General features: G+C 41.7%; 1 protein-coding gene across 1 annotated transcript in view; it reads left to right on the top strand.

The window, feature by feature from the left end:
• The window catches only part of Atp8a2 (ATPase phospholipid transporting 8A2), a 604,547-nt gene that overhangs the window by 95,216 nt on the left and 492,543 nt on the right, over positions 1-16,788 (top strand). Inside the window, exons 15-18 of the mRNA XM_008824989.2 lie at positions 3,420-3,495; positions 11,678-11,783; positions 12,485-12,567; positions 15,859-15,908. Of these exons, the coding sequence (XP_008823211.1) occupies positions 3,420-3,495; positions 11,678-11,783; positions 12,485-12,567; positions 15,859-15,908 (315 nt within the window). The remainder of the gene's footprint in view (positions 1-3,419; positions 3,496-11,677; positions 11,784-12,484; positions 12,568-15,858; positions 15,909-16,788) is intronic.

Below are 16,788 nucleotides of genomic sequence, written 5' to 3'. Positions count from 1 at the left end.
GAATTGACTTTTGTGCAAGGTGAAAGATAGGGGTTTAGTTTCATTCTTGTACAGGTGGAGATCCAGTTTTGCCAGCACTATTTGCTGAAGATGCTGTCTTTCCTCCAGTGAATGTTCTTGGCCCCTTTGTCAAATGTCAGGTGGCTGAAATTGCATGTACTCATATTTGAGCCTTCAGTTTTGTTCCATTTATCTATGGGTCTATTTTTGTGCCAGTACCATGTTGTTTTATGACTATAGCTCTGTAATACAGTTTAAAATCTGAAATAATAATCCCCCAGCATTGCTCTTAGTGCTCAGGGTTGCTTTAGCTATCTGAGATCTTTTGTGTTTCCATATGAATCTTAGGAATTTTTTCCAGTTCTGTGAAAATGTCATGGGGATTTTGATTGGCATTGAATCTATAAATGGCTTTTGGTAGGATGGTCATTTTCACAATATTAATTCTTCCAATCTATGAGCATGGGAGGTCCTTCCATCTTCTGATGTCTTCCTCAATCTCTTTCTTTAAAGATTTAAATTTTTCATTGTAGAGCTCTTTAATGTCTTTGGTCAGGTTTAGTCTGAGATATTTTACTTTATTTTCAGCTATTGTGAAGGGGAGTGTTTCCATGTACTCTTTCTCTGATTACTTGTTATTGGTATATAGAAAGGATACCAACTTTTGTAGACTAATTTTGTAACCTGCCATTTTTACTGAATGTGTTAATAATTTCTAGGCATTTTCTGGTGGAATTTTTGGCTTAAACAGACCCTTAACAACAGTAATACAAAACCTCCTGATTAAAAAGCCCAGGACCAGATGGATTTACAGCAGAATTCTACCAGATATTTAAAGAAGATCTACATCCAATACTAATTAATTTATTCAAAAAGATAGAAATGGAGGGAGAACTTCCAAATTCCTTCCATGAAGCCAGCATCTCTCTAACACCAAAGCCAGGTAAAGATACAACCAAAAAAAGAAAACTGTAGTCCCATATCCTTAATGAACATAGAAGCAAAAATTCTCAGCAAAATGCTAGTAAACCACATACAGACACACATAAAAAAGATCATCCACCATGATCAAGTCGGCTTTATTCTGGATATGCAGGGATGGTTCAATATGCATAAGTCAGTAAATGTCATAAATCATATAAATGGGCTCAAAGAACCACATGGTCATCTCAGTAGATGCAGAGAAGGCCTTTGACAAAATTCAACATGCATTTATGTTCAAAGTCCTAGAGGGAACTGGACTGGAGGGAACATATATCAACATAATTAAAGCCACATATAACAAACCCACAGCCAACATCATTCTAAATAGAGAACAACTGGAAGCATTCCCATTGAAATCAGGACTCAGACAAGGCTGTCCACTATCTCCACTTCTCTTTAACACAGTGCTTGAAACACTTTCAAGAGCAATAAGACAAGAGAAAAAAATTAAAGGAGTAATAATTGGAAAAGAAGAGATCAAATTATCCCATTTGCAGATGATATGATATGATATCTCTCACTATTATTTTGCTTTATTTTCTCCTTTTGTCTTCCTTAATAATTTTTTAAATTAGGAGCATTCTTCAAATCTTTGTTCATTTCCTCTGTTCTGTATCCAACCCCTGCCTCAGCATGGTTTTGCTTATAGTTTGGTTTTTTTTGAAAAAAAAAAAAACAAAAACCTGGTGATCATTGGCTGTGCATTCAGATTTTAAAATATTTTTCACTGTGGAAAACATACAAAATGTAAAACCAATCATCTTAATCATTTAAGACTTTTTTAAAAATAAAATTATAAAAACACAGATATTTCCTGTAAGATTCCTGCCCCAATCCATGACCTCTACTCTGAAAAATCCCCCATCATTGCATTTGGTACAATCTTCGAACCAACATAGACACCTTGTGACCCCCCAGAGTCCACACTTGACATGGAAGTCACTCAGTGCTGTACATCCTGTGCATGTATAATGACATGCATCCACTGGGAATATTTCCACTGCTCCAAACTCTCTGCATCCTGCCTATTCACCCTCCATCAGCACTCCACCCTTGGCAGTCATTGAGCTTTTGACTGTTTGCATAGCTTGGCTTTCTTCAGAATTTCAGAGTTGGAATCTTATAGCATGTAGTCTGATTACATTAACTTATTTCATTTAGCAATCTGTATTAAAGTTCCTTTGTGTCCTTTCTTTGCTTGTTAACTTAATTCTTTTTAGTGCACAGAGTGATAATCTAGGATCAGGGCCAGTTTGTCTTGTCTGTCTGCATGGGATGAGGGAGGGCTCTTGTAGGCTGAATGTTTCTCAGGTAGACTTGGAATCTGTCCTGTCCTCTGTTTTCCCTATGCCTCACAGATTCTTCATGTTCCTAACAAGTACCTCACATCCTTCTCACGAACCTCCCGTCTTTTATAGGTACCTCACACCCCTTCCAGGTATGTCATGCCCCTCACAGGTACCTGACATCCTGCACAGATATCTCACATTCCTCATATATATCTGACATCCTTCACAGGTACCTGACATCCCTTATAGGTATCCTGCACCCCCTTACTGGAATTTCATAGTACCATTCCTCAGCCATCCTAGTTTTCCACAGGGGTATCAGTTGACATGTAATATGCTCTCCTTGCAAGCTGTTGGTTGCTTTTTATCTGCTGTATTAAACTCTGGTATTCATTCAGAATTAGGAATGATATCAGCTGTGTTGCCCTTGCTTCTTTCATTGTTGTGGGTTTGAAGAAGGGGTTTAGGGAGATCAGTATGTGTGACCCCATATGTTTGCTCCAGTCTGGTAGCTCACAGGCATCAGTTTCCTTTCTGGTAACTGTTGGCCACCCTCTCTCCTACATATGCACTCTGGCCATAGATGATGATGTACAGTACAGTAATTCCTCTTGTTTACTTTGAGCAGACACTCTTGGAGTTTTCCCTGGTAGTTCATCAAGGACCAACTCAAACAACAGAGTCATAGTATTGATCTTTACTTCCTGTTTTTTCCCCTCGTAGCTATGTTTATTTTTAAGAATTTATAAAATATTTTACTTATAGCAAAATTAGGGATTTACTGTCTTGAGGCTTGGCACAATATTTAGTATAACAAATACTTAAATGTTGAATGTATGACTAGGGGCTGTTTATGTGTGATTCTGTTTTAAATGATTTATTTATTTTTATTTATACAAGTGTTTTGATTGCCAGTATGTAGCCTGGTATGTCTGTAATACCTGCGAAGGCCACAAGAGGGTGACAGAGCTGCTATGTGGGTGCTGGGAATTGATCCCTGAGTCATCTGGAAGAACAGCAAGTGTTCTTAGCCCCTGAGATGCCTCTCCAGCCTGGTGGTTCTTTTTGAGGGCAGAGTCTCACTAGATGTGAGCTATCTGAACCAGAACTTTTGAAATGAAGAATGGCGTTTGTTCTCTCTTGCAGTCGGATGACTCCTTGCTGTGGTGATTCATGTGACTTTAACGATCCCAGGCTGTTGAAGAACATTGAGGATCAACATGTGAGTGCACTGTTTTACCTCTAGGACACAGAATGGTTTGTGGTTCGCTGATGTTTATGTAACATATGTGCAGTGTGTTGAAAATGATAATATTAGAAACCAGGAAAAGATGGAGTATCAATTTTATGATGTTAATAATTCAGGAAAGTGGTCTTAAGCACATGCTCTTAGTAAACATTGTGCACAAATCAGTGTAAAGCTGAATTTAAGTGTGTGGTAAAGTTATAAAGTAGTAAACCAAGATCAATGTTAGAATTTTGTAATAGTTCTGATTTCTGTTGCTGTTTCTTCATAGCTATGAAATTAAGAGGCCATGTAATCTTTTATTAATTATTGTATGTATGTGTATAATGTGTGCAGGCACACAGATACCACAGTGTGCATGGGGAGGTCAGAGGACAACTCTGTGGAATTGGTTAGTTCTTTCCTTCCACCTTTATGTGGGCTCCAGGGATTGAAATCAGGTCATCAGGCTTGCACAGCAAGTGCTTTTACCCACTGAGATACCTTGTTGTCCCTCATGTGTCTTTTAACCAGGTACTTTAAGAAAACAAGAATGACAGGCTTTCTACAGAAAGATCAGTTGTTCACAAGTTCTTGAGCAGGTGAATGTGGAAACAAGGCTCAGAACCTAAATCTGTTAGATTCTATTTGCTTTATGTGATGGGATCTCACTATGCTGCCCAGGTTGCCCCCATACTCCTGGGATCCAACAGTCCTCTTGCCTAAATGTCCTGAGTACCAGAGACTCCAGGTGTGTACCACTGTGCATGGCTCATGTTCACACTCGACTAGGACTTGTGATACGTCAGCTGTGGAAGCACACCAGGATTAACTGAAGGGTGTATCAGTACAGTTTCTGGTTTTAAGGCTACATACCAATTTAGAAAAGTATTCCATGATCAAAACATTTTGTAACCAGTTTTATCAGTATAAATTGGATCTAATATGATCAATTTTTTCAGAATAAAAATCCAAATTTATTCATCCATTTTTCATTTATTCTATAAGAATTTCATACATGTATACAATGAAATATCATATCCACTCCCCTGCATCTTCTCCTGGATCCCCCCTCCCTCCCCACACTTTCTCCTCCCAACTTCATGTCCTCTTCCTTTTTCTTTTTAAGTAACTCACTAAACCTAATTAGTGCTGAGCATATGTGCATGGGTGTAGAGCATGAGCACACTACCAGCAGCCACACCCCCAAAGAAGAGTGATTCTCCCTCCCCCAGCAGCTATTAACTTCCCATAGCTCTTCAATTTAGGGATAGGATCTCATGAGGTCCCCCACCCCCAGCCATGCTGGATGATCTTATACAAGTCTTGTGAAGGTAAGCACAGATGCTGTGAGTTCATGAATGCAGTAGCCATGGCATGTCCCAAAGATTGCATTTCACAGCACTTCTCCCTATCTACCAGCTCTTAAATTCTTTCTGCCCCTCTTTTGTGATGTTCCTGAGCCTTGAGAGGAAGAAGTTATTGGTAAAGATGGTCCATTTAGGGCTGAGCACCCACAGTCACTTATTCTCAGTACTTTTGACCAATTATCAGTCTCTGCATTCACTGCTGCCCACTACAAAAGGAAGCTTCTCTGATCAAGGCCTATGGGTATTGACAGAAATATTTATGAGAAACTCTGACAACATGACTATTTAGCAAAAAAGTAATAGTAAGTTTCAGCTTATAACCTCTCCAGTCATGGACTTTTGACTAGGTTTACAGTACCAGGTATGAATTCTTTCCTGTGGAGCAGGCCTCAAATTTAATCAGAGAGCAGCTGGTTGCTCTTAACAGTCAGGCCACTATTGCACTGGTGGGCACATCTTGCCTACCAGGTTGATATTATAACATATGGGGTCCAATGATAAATAAGACATTGATGTCTTTTCTCCCTCAGCAGCCTCTATAGCACCTTCTTGTGCTATGTGTATGCCCTAGTATGTGTATGGTGCCTTCAGCAATAAGGTCTTGCCATGTGGTTAATGGTGGGTAAACAAGGGCAGTGACTATAACTTGTGTTTGTTTTGGAGATCTCTGGGGCCCTTCTTGACTAGTAACTCATAACCCGTGACTGGCACTGTGAGGGAAATCTAAATTTAAAGATAAGTACACTTGAACAAAATGTAAAGTGTATCTTTCCAATATTTGTTGAGCGATAGATACATCTAAAACTTTTATGGGTTCGGTGTGTAGCTTACTAGTAGATCTTTTGCCTAGCATCTGTAAGGCTTAGGGTTTGAGTTCCAGAACTGCAAGACATTTAAACAAATAAGTAAACCTTTTTCCTTATTTGTTTGACAACGAGAAAATCTTTCCTCCATAACAGTCAGAGCTGGCTTGTTAATACTTTGACTAATGATCCTAAGCAGCCAAGCATGTCCAGGAGCTGCCATGTTGTTTATTCTGACCCAGCACTGGGGTGAAGTGAGGGCATGTCCCAGACCCCATGGAGGACTCAGTAGACTTCTATGTACTACCACAATCACAAGTATTGAAGAGGCCTCATCTTGCATTTTGGCCTTAGGGGTAGATCCATCCACTAGGCCAAAGGTTCTCCAAGCAGAAAAGCCTTTTCTGGAGGAATATGGTTTTCATCAAAGATACTAAAGAAACTAGGGCACTGTGTGGACACACATTTTGAAAGAGGAAACAGGTATTCAAGTGGAGGCTGATAGGAAGCTGGTGAGCTGATGAACAGTCAGAAGAGGACTATCGGGGTTGACATAGACAAGTCGAGGAGTCTGCTCTTGGTCAAGCTTCACAGATTTGTTTCCCAGCACCAGTCAACAGATGAAGTAGGCAAGACCAGGAAGAGCACAGGGCACGGTACTGTGGAATTCAGGGCTAGGAACAGAAGCATACCACTGGATCCCCATTTCAATAAAAGGCTTTGTTCCTTTTTAAAGTCTCTTTTATAATAAACACCTTGCTCTGGGCATTAGGGGAAGAAATAAAAAAGACATTCAAAAGAATCCTATTACATAGGTATATTAGCTGCTTGACTCATTGCTGTGACAAAATATCTGACAAAAGCAACTTAAGGGTTATCTCAGGTATTTTTAGAATATATTGTATTACTTCTTTCAGAATTTCATATAATGTATTTTGATCATATTCACTCCCCACTCCTCCCCCAACTCCTCCCAGATCCACCCTCACCTTCTCACCTCTCCCAACTTTGTGCCTTTAAAAAAAAATAGTAACCCATCAAGTCCAATTTGTGATGCACACATATTCTTGGGTATGGGTCCACCCACCGGAGCATGGTCACTCTACCAGGGGCCACATCCTTAAAGGAAACTAACTCTCACATCCCCAGCAGCCACCAAGTTTCAATAGCACCACAGCTAGGGCAAGCCCTATTCATGTTGGAATGCTAACCTGCTTGAACTTGTGCAGAGCACATGCAGGCAACCACAGCTGTTGTGAGTTGTGAGTGTAACTGCCCTTGAGTCCAGAAGACACTGTTTGCAGGCAGTATTCCCCAACCTCCGGCTCTTAGAATCTTTCTGCAGACTAAGCATGGTAACATGTGTAATCCCAGCAATGGGGGATGGGGGGGTGGTAGTGTGAATAAGATGTCCCATTTATGGCTGAGCACTCCACAGACTCTGTACTTTGACTAGTTCTCAGTCTGAATTAACCACTGTCCACCACAATAGAAGGTTCTCTAATGAGAACTGAGAGCTGGTTTAATATATGGATACAGGGATAAATATTTTTAAAAGTAGCTTAGTATTGTGTCAATTTAGCAAAATAATAGAAGCAGGTTCTTCCCTTGAGTTTATGAGCTCCCAAGCATGGGTTCCTGGCCAGATCTGCAGTGTCAGGCATGAGTTTCCTCCTGGGGAGGGACTTAAATCCAGTCTGAGACTTTGAGGGTATTTCAGTACTCACAGTACTGAACATGTGTATACTCACAGTTCAGAACACGTGTATCAAGGCCATTGATCTGGGAATTTATTTGCTAGTTTTCAGCAAAATCCTGTTTCCCTATGTGGAATTTTTTTTTTTTTTTTGCCTTTTTGAGACAGGGTCTCCATGTAGCCCCAGCTGACCTGGAACTCACTGTGTAGACCAGGCTGCCTTGAACTCCCAGAGATCCTCCTGCCTCTGCCTCCTGATTGCTGGGATTAAAGGTGTATGCCACCACGCCTGGCTATATAGGATATTTTTATGATTTCTTGGATCCTTGAATCTTTCTGAGATCTTTATCTGGGGGCTGTTGGATTAATGAAGCCCTTTGACATTTAATATCTACTTTCCCTGTAAATAATAAAGAACACCATTTTTCTTTGGTAAGATGTAGTTTGTGCTAAAATATACTATTTTCAGCAGTTTAAATACAGGGCCTCTTAGAACACTTAATCATTTATGTATGTATGTAGCTGGGAAGAAGGAAGAATTTGAGGATTTCAGCTATGATCATGTCATTGACTGAATTTAAAGCATTTGACCAAGAAAACATTTCTCTCAAGGGAAGACTTCTGTTTGCTTTAGAACTTTCACTTTTCTGAGTCACCATTTCTGGGTCTCTGGGTCATTCAGAGTGTGGGTTGATGGCCAGGACTGGATTTGGCTTTTAGGCAGGGTTAACCTAAGGATATGTCAAAGGACAATTCTTAAAATCGTTGATTGCGTTGCTTACCAGCAACTCTGAATCTGTGTGATACGTTCCCCATTCTATGATTTCTTTTGCATCATTGTGCCTCAGACTTATGAGCTTGCATTCTCAAGAAAAAAAAATCACTTGTATGTTTCTTAATATTCTTGGTGTATAAAACAATTTTAAGTGCATCAAACAGAAAGTATCCACTTCTAGTTACACAGTATTTTGGAGCTATTAAAAGTACAGTGGCCCAAATGACAAACATTGTATGACTTCATTTATATGAAGCACAGATTGCAGACAGTCATAGAAACAGAAAACAGGAGAGTGATCACGAAGAAGTAAGGGGGACAGAGAATGGGGAAGAGTGACTTAATGGGCACACACTTTCTTTTGGGGGTGATTCAGAAGCTCTAGTACAGAGTTTAGTGGTAGAGTTACCATTATGAATGTACTTAATGGCACTGAATTGGTACACTTATAATGGTAAAAGTGCTAGTGTTATATGTTTATTTTACTATCGTGAAAATACCTCAGCCTCTAGGAAAGTATACATATACATACATACATACATACATACATAAATTCTTCAATAAACAACTAATTCTTCAAAGTTATGAAAAATTTTCAGCTTTGAAGAAAAAAGATTTTCTTCTTGGAAGTTACAGAAAAAAATGTTAATTTTTTAAAACATGTACCATTTGTCAAAAATGTATTACAAACGTCTGTGGGATTTAGATAAATTTTCTCTCTTTTTTCCATTAATTGTTTATTTATTTATTTAGATTTTTTGAGACAAGGTCTCCCTGTAGCCCCAGCTAACTTGGAACTTGCTACATAGACCAGGCTGTCCTTGATCTTGCAGAGATATGCCTGCCTCTGCTTCCTGAGTGGCTAGGCTTAAAGGCATGAGCTGCCACACTTGGCTCCCATATTTTATTATAGAATGCCAGGGTACATAGAGAACCGTAGGTAGATGAACATTTTCTGGGCATTTTGTTTTCCTTTTTGTCTTTGTGGATTTTGTGTGGTCCACCATTCAAGGTAGAGGAGGAACAATGAGAATGGCTATGTGGGTCTTTTTTATGACTTAGAAAGTATGTCACTGTTAGGTTCACTTATTTGCTGTAAGGTCAAAGGCAATATGTTGTTTCATGGGACTAGATAGTTCTCACATGCAGAAGGCAGCCCCGAAGTCCAGTTCTCAAAGTACTTCTACGTAAACTTTGTCATTTAGGGGGCCTTCAAGAATTTGTAAATTCTCTAATCTCACTTATTTGACTTCCCTCAAGTACAGTTTAAGGTACACTTTCTTTTCACATGGGCTAATAAGCAGCAGCCGAGGGAATAGCTGTCACTTGCTTCTGTAATATTGTCCTTGTCATAATCACAGGTCAGAGAAGAAACTAAAAACTCTTTTGTGGCAATCATCCATTTATAACCACCCTAAAACCCCAACCCAACCCTAACCCCAACCTAACCCCTAGTCCCTTCCAAGAAACAAGGAGGCAGGTAGACCTTACTACATCTCAAGTCTAGTCACCTGTTTCAAAGGGTCGCATGGAAGACACTGGCATTGAAATATGCTCAGGGCACAAAGTTTATCACCCCTTGTCTTTTTTTTTTTTTTAAATAAGGTGGGGTACAGGTTAGGAGCATATTGGACAGGCACAGAGAAACCCCTTCCTCTTCCTTGCTGGCTTCCTATCTCACCTGCCAGGTCCCTCTGCATTGCCCCCTTTGCAGGTGGGCATCCTGATGACCCTCAGCCACTAGGCAGAAGCACCAGCTGAGAGGCGAGACTCCTAAACAGAGTAGGGGCCTGAGCCCACCTAGGGAGACCCAAGGCCATCCAGTGCTATCTCCTTCGTCCCTGGAACAGCACCATGAGCTGGCAACAAGGAACTTGCCTCTGGTCTCTCAAGGGAGCTGCCCACAAATGCCCCAGTGCTGTGATCTCCCAAGAGGCTCTGCAGGCTATGCCCCTTGCTGGCCCACATCTTGTCCAAGGAGCAGGCACAGCTAGCAGGAAGAGGATGCCCTGCCCTTGGAGTGCTAGTGATGCAGGTGCAGGCTGGAGAACTGTGCAAGCTTGTCTAGTGAGAAGAAAAAGGAAAACTAGGATCTGCTGCAGGCCATGTAAATGGCTGCCTTAAAAATCTTGGAGAGGCAAATAAAAGTGCAGTTACAGCTAGAGATGAAATTAAAACCCAATACCACCACCACTGAAATCCACCAACCAACATTTCCATCTTAAATCCTGACAGTAAACCACTGTAAAATATAATGGAAATCAGATTCATAAAATAGAAAGCAGTAGATAAAATGCTTTGTATGGTTTTCAAGAGGAAATTTCTTTAGATCAATAGAATTTAGTAGTCTATTTGCGTAAAGAAAAATAAAACAAAGTGAAAGAGGATAAAGAAAGATTCCAGCACCAGGTGTGTCAGGTCCAGGATGACCTGGTGTCCAGGAAGGGTTTGAACTTTGTGCAAAAGAGAGTACAGAACCCTTACTGGATCTTAGGCAGACATGTCTGGAATCCAGCTCCCATGTGTATCTACAGTGATACGGTGCTTGTCTAGCATTGTGTGGAGGCCCTGAATTTGCTCCCCAGCAAGGTAAAAGAAATAAAAGCAGAGGTGGGCCAGAGGAAACAGCTTCACTGGCTTAGCCCACCAACTACTAGGTTATAACTTAACTGGTCATTTGCTTCCAGCCTGATTAGTTAATTGGCCTTAGGGCTCTGCTGTTACCAAAGCTCAGGAGATCAGACACAGTATTGGTGTGTCCTGCTGTCCCACAGTACTCATGTCCAGTGCCCCAAACCTCAGTGAACACAATGTTTGATGTACACTAGTTACTCAACTGTGTTTGAGCAAATAAATAATATAAGCCAGGACTGAGAAGTCTTTAATGAATAGGAAGGCATATTGTGTTCTTAGATTCCAGTTAAAGTCATAGGATATTTTTCTTGAGGAGGATAAGGAAATTGAATTAAACAGGGATGCCCTGACTTTTAGTGTGCAGATAATAAAGATCAGACATGCAGAACACAAACCAACATGGCAGGGTGGGAAGGGCAGGGCTCTGGTGACTCCATGCACACTGGGTATTCTATTCACTGGGCCTGGGGACATAACAGGGAGGAAGGCGGTTAACCTACTTGTCCCTGGGGATCCTGCCTGTGTGCTGTAAAAGCATGGGAGCAAGGCTGGGAACTGTGGGAGTTGCAAGAGGGTTGGCAGCTCTGACCCTCCCCTGATGATATGGGGCGATGGGCTGGTCAGGTGAAAAGTGCTTATACAGGAGCGTGAACGTAGGTGGAGGCCTGCAGCTGTGAAGGGATGTTGAGAAAGAATGTGCCTTGTTCAAAGACCAGAGTGACAGAAGGTGGGCTCCATGGAGAGCAAATGTCAGTTCAAGGGTGGCCTAGGCTCCAGCTGAGGGTCTGAACTCCATGCGAAAGAGAGTAGAGAGCCCTCACTGGATCTTAAGCAGGGAATAACTTGAATCCACTGTGTATCAACAGTGTGGTGACTGGCTAACTGGGTCTTCTGCTTATAGCCCACAGCCCCTTGTATACAAGAGTTCCTCACCCTGCTGGCTGTGTGTCACACCGTGGTCCCTGAAAAGGATGGAGATGACATCATCTATCAGGCTTCCTCCCCAGGTGAGGCTGTCGTTCGGTGTGCCTTGCTGGCCCCTTTTCTGGAGACTTGAGTGTTTGCAGTTATTTTTGGAAGATGCTGTGGTGCAGCTTGTCCCACAGAGACTTGCTGTTTGCCCCTGGCCTCACACCATCTCCAGGTCATGGTTACAGGTGTTAAAACTCAGGAAAGCTGGTACTGGACTGTCTTGATTTATGGTACTTTGGTGGTGGGACACGCTCAGGCTATCTTGCATTTCCCAGCATAAAATCTTGGGCAGGACAATGCTCTCAAGAGAAAACCAGGCTGGTTTCTTGGCTGGTTCATCCTTCACACCCCATGGAGCATCAGAGCAGAGCTCTTTGCTCACTTCAGGGGACTCTAAATCACAAAGTGTTGCAACCAAAGCACAGCTTTGCTGAAAAATATTCAGTCAGTGAGAATTTTCCTTAAGATGATTAGAGAACACTTGATCCCGGCAGAGCATGGCAGGAGTGCAAATCACACCGATCCTGGTGACTTAGTTTTTGGTCTACTCCCATGTCTAGCAGAAGTGCTCATTTCAAATCCTGGTGGTAGTAAGATTAAGCACTTCTCTCCTGAGCCCTTGCTACTGTGCAAATAATACAAACTCCATTAACCAAGTGTGGGCGTGGAGATAACTTGAATCATGACACTACAGAATTCTGTCATAACAAGAGATTAACCTGTGTTTCACTGACAGATGAAGCCGCCTTGGTAAAAGGAGCTAAGAAACTTGGCTTCGTCTTTACAGCCAGAACGCCGTACTCAGTCATCATAGAAGCGGTAAGGGACCTACTTTTCGGAATATTGTGTATTTGAGATAGTGTGTCTATTGCAAATACAATGGCTAAATTTCTATTTGTCTTTCAGTGAAAAATTAGATTTGAAACACTCTGTGGAACACCAAGGTTGCATGGGATGTAGTAGATTAGTCCTGTTGTTTTGTGCTGCAATGGTTTTCCTCTTAAAGTGCTTCCTCAGAGTCACTGGTGTGAAATTGTTTATAGTCAGTCTACTCCTATTGTCCAGCAGAAGTGCTTAGTGCTTCTAAGGCTGGTCCTGCATATCTGTAGCCTCGTCACTTGTATGGTTGCACAGTAGGGCCTCAGGCCATTCTTTGGCTATGAGAGAAAGAAGTTGGAGTGTAAGATTTCTCTTATCTGTATGAGTATGTTCTCCCTCTGAAGTTGTTACAGGAGTCTGTCAGCTCTTGTCTTCCTGAAGGGCAGAATTCAGTTGCAAGACAATAGCAGTTTAAGCAGAGGGTTGTTAGGAAGGCAAAGCCAAGGGAACGCTCCAAAAAGAGCTTGGAGTGGCATGTCCCAAGTGGGTAGTTACCCAGAACGGTCTGCGCTGTGGATTTTAAATAAGTTGTATGAATATTTATGATGTTGGTGGCATATTCATGAGGTAAGGCAACCCATTTTTCCCTCCCAAATCATGTTAGATTAGATCTCCCTTTTAGGACATTTCTTCCCATGATCATCTAGAAGAGTCCACAACTGGAACAGTGTGTTGGGGGAGGTCAAAGCTATGGTGTGTAAATGATATACTGGGATTTTTAGTGTTATTGGTGCACATGTGTGAGACAGTACCCTAGTCCTTTGGGTTTTGATGTCATGGAAACCTACCTCCAAGGCTGTTTAATTGTTGAGACACAGTTACCCAGACACAGTGTTCTTGTTACCTCATGTCTAACTCCTTTTTAAGACTGATGAGACTTGGTCCTGAAAGCTGGGGCCAACATCCTATATTATGTTTCACACATACCTCACATACCCTGCAAGTTATTTTATACTTTCAGCGCTCCCGTGTTTCGACTGTTATCAGCCACGTGAGGTCAAGTGTAGAGTTATACATTTGCTGGTGCTAAAAAGTCTTTGAATTTTGAAACATTTTGGATTGTAGCTACTCAGTCTGTATCAGGAGATCTGGGGACAGGGCAGGGCAGCAGGCGAAAATGATGCTTAGGGCTAGAAGGTGCTGGTGTGGACCACCTGAAGGGTCAGCGTTTTCTATGGTCTGGGCTAATTAGACCAGTTGCTGATTTTCCTCACCTCTGCCTTTATCAACCCTCGATTTGTCAAAAACGCATGGACTAGTATAGTGTTGAGTTTAATGCACCCTTAAGCACCTACGCCTCTTTAATGAACTAGAAATCCATTTGTAAATGATAGAAGTTGACATTGTTCCTGAGTGGGCTGTGGTCGAGTCAGTTTTTCTTTTATTCACATGCTATCAAAACATATAAAATATCATACCTTATTCAAAGTTCCCATTTCTTGGCATCTTCACATTCATTTTGAGTACAGAGATCAAATTGTGTTTGTTTTTACTTTATTTCAATCAACAGAGGAAATGTAGCTTAGAGAAATGAGTAATCATTAAAAAATGAGACGGAATACTGATTGAACAGAGAATTTCCTTCATAGTAGCTTTTAAAAAAGAAGGTCATTCTCTCCTTCAGTGTGAGAACACTTTTTACCCTAAGTGTAGACTTTCCAGGTGTCTAGGTGGTTCATGTGTGTTCCTGCTTAAGCAGGAGGTGGGGATATGGCTGAACATGAGCTGAAGAGGAGGAGGTGACAGCTGCGTCTGTTTGATTCACAATGTCAGATACACGGAGCAGAGTACCCATGGTGTGGTCATGACAGTGTTCAATGCCACATATACAGGAGAGCCGAGAGCCCATGGTGTGGTCACAACAGTGTTCAATGCAACATACACAGGAGAGCAGAGAGCCTGTGGGGTGGTCATCACAGTGTTCAGTGCCAGATACAGGGGAGCAGGGAGCCTGTGGTGTGGTCATCACAGTGTTCAATGCCAGGCTGTCACCCCTCATTGCCACAGCTTTAAGTCCATATTTCTGAAGGTAAAAACAGGCTGCCCGGTTATTTAGATCTCATAAGTAATCATTTAAAGTTCCCATTCATTTTAGGATGTTGTTGAACCACAAATTCCCCGTTAATTACCCACTACTTCCATGCAGTGTCCTTGGTGACCATCTCAGCAGCACATGAACTGTGTGAGGTTATTGTATAAGGTACATCCATGAGGTGGCTCCTGACATGAGCAGGGTAGTGGCAGTGGGTGCCTGAAGCATCAGCATTCTGACAGAGCTGGGACAGGCTGAGCATGAAGGGGAAGCTGGTAGATGAGGTGAAGAAGACTGATGAAGGCAAGGTGAAGCTGGCCGTTGTATTTCAGGATGTAACCAGAATAGAGAGCTAGTGGGAAGGTGGCATTATTTATCCATGGATGTGGCATTTTTGTGTGCCTTCATCGATGATCTCTTAAACCTGAGGAGAATGCCCTTACCATGCACAGAGAGCAGTGTCAGAAACTAGATTCAGACTTAGATGTATTGGTTGCTGAAGGTTGCATTGCTTCCACTACAAATCAGATTTAAATGTTCGAACATGGTACACACATACAATGTCCTTGTGAACACTGACGTTCTTAACTGCAAAGAACCCAAGGAAAAGGGACATTTGATTAATTGCCCTAAAAGCAGATACAGATTCCCTAATACCTTGTCTATAAATTCAAAATCCCCAAATTCTTAAATTCCAAGTCTTTCCCCAAGTTTGAAGACAGTCCTTCGGCAGATCTGGCATGAATCTGTTGGTGGTTTTTATGATGCTGTCTCAGTGTGATGATCCTAAGTTGTGCTGCAAAAAGTTGATGTGCTCTGTAACGGAGTAGCTCCTTGGACCCTGCTGGAGATCTTAGTCATACAGTCTTGGTATAGACCTAATGAAATATGTGGATCCCTAAATTCACAAACAAAGCTGGCCCCAAAGTTCCCAGTGGTGCTGTGTGGCTACACAGCTGTCCAGAGCCTAAAGGAAAATGAGACCGTTCTACCAGAAGAGGGAGCTATGACCCCACAAGACTGTGAGAGACCAGAACATGTTGTGAATGTCTATACAGAGGGCTAGAGCAGGGGAGGGGCTCTGTGTGTGTGTGTGTGTGTGTGTGTGTGTGTGTGTAATGGAGAGGGGGTGACTGCTTTGAGATTTTAATACTTTGCCCATCACAGAAGATCCTGTTTTTGTTTTTTTTTCCCTGCAGATGGGACAGGAACAGACATTTGGAATTCTCAATGTACTAGAATTTTCCAGGTATGTATCTCTTTCATACACTTGAAATGAAATACTTAAATATATGAATTTGCCTGATTGTATGATATGATTTATTTTTAGGTATTAAATATGATAAACACCACTCTACTAACCCTCATCTGAAAGTTTGTAGATATCGTTTAAAGAGAGTAAAGTAGGCCATTTTTTCTATTCTTAATGAAGGAGATGTTGCACTTCTTCAGCTCCTTTTTCTTTGCCTTCCAGAGCTGCTGGCGTTGTATCAGCAGCTGCAGGCATGTCTGTGTGGTTTGGAGAATGTGGTGAGGGCATTGTTTTCATTGGCACAGTTCAGGCTCTATGAGGTCAGACCTCCTCCATCTGAGCACTGCTCAGGAGATCTGAAAAACTGACAGGTGACCACAGCAGATGGGATCAGCTTCTCCCATCAAGAATAGCCTTGGTCTACATACGACCATTTTCTCCTCCCCCGACCCAGCACAGTTTCTTTAAGGCCTAGGAATGTTTCCTGAATTCTTTGGGTTCCCTGGATCATTCATTGTTTATTGTAAGGAACCATATCTTTAATGTTTGTCTCTCTCCTCTTTTGAACATTGGACTGTTAATACTAGAACAAAGATATGGCATTGGTGGTGTAGTGGTTAGCACAGCTGCCATCCAACACTAGAGCAAAGTTCTGTTGTTGTCTCAAAAGCAATTTTCCCTCTTACTGAAATTAGACAGAGGTGGGTATGGTGGCTCACACCTATAATTCCAGTCCTTGGAAAGCAGAGGCAGGAGGATTGTCCCAAATTTGAGACTAGTGTGGGGTACATAGTGAGTTCCAGGAAAGTCTGTGCTATAGACTGAAGAAAAAGAAAACGAAACCCAATTAGGTAATTTTTCAGACTCCATTGTTAAA

Source organism: Nannospalax galili, unplaced genomic scaffold, assembly GCF_000622305.1.
Source record: "Nannospalax galili isolate Female #2095 unplaced genomic scaffold, S.galili_v1.0 scaffold488, whole genome shotgun sequence".
Classification (NCBI taxonomy): Eukaryota; Metazoa; Chordata; class Mammalia; order Rodentia; family Spalacidae; genus Nannospalax; species Nannospalax galili.
The sequence above is the reverse complement of the archived record's forward strand: the minus strand, read 5'-3'. Positions and strand labels throughout refer to the sequence as shown.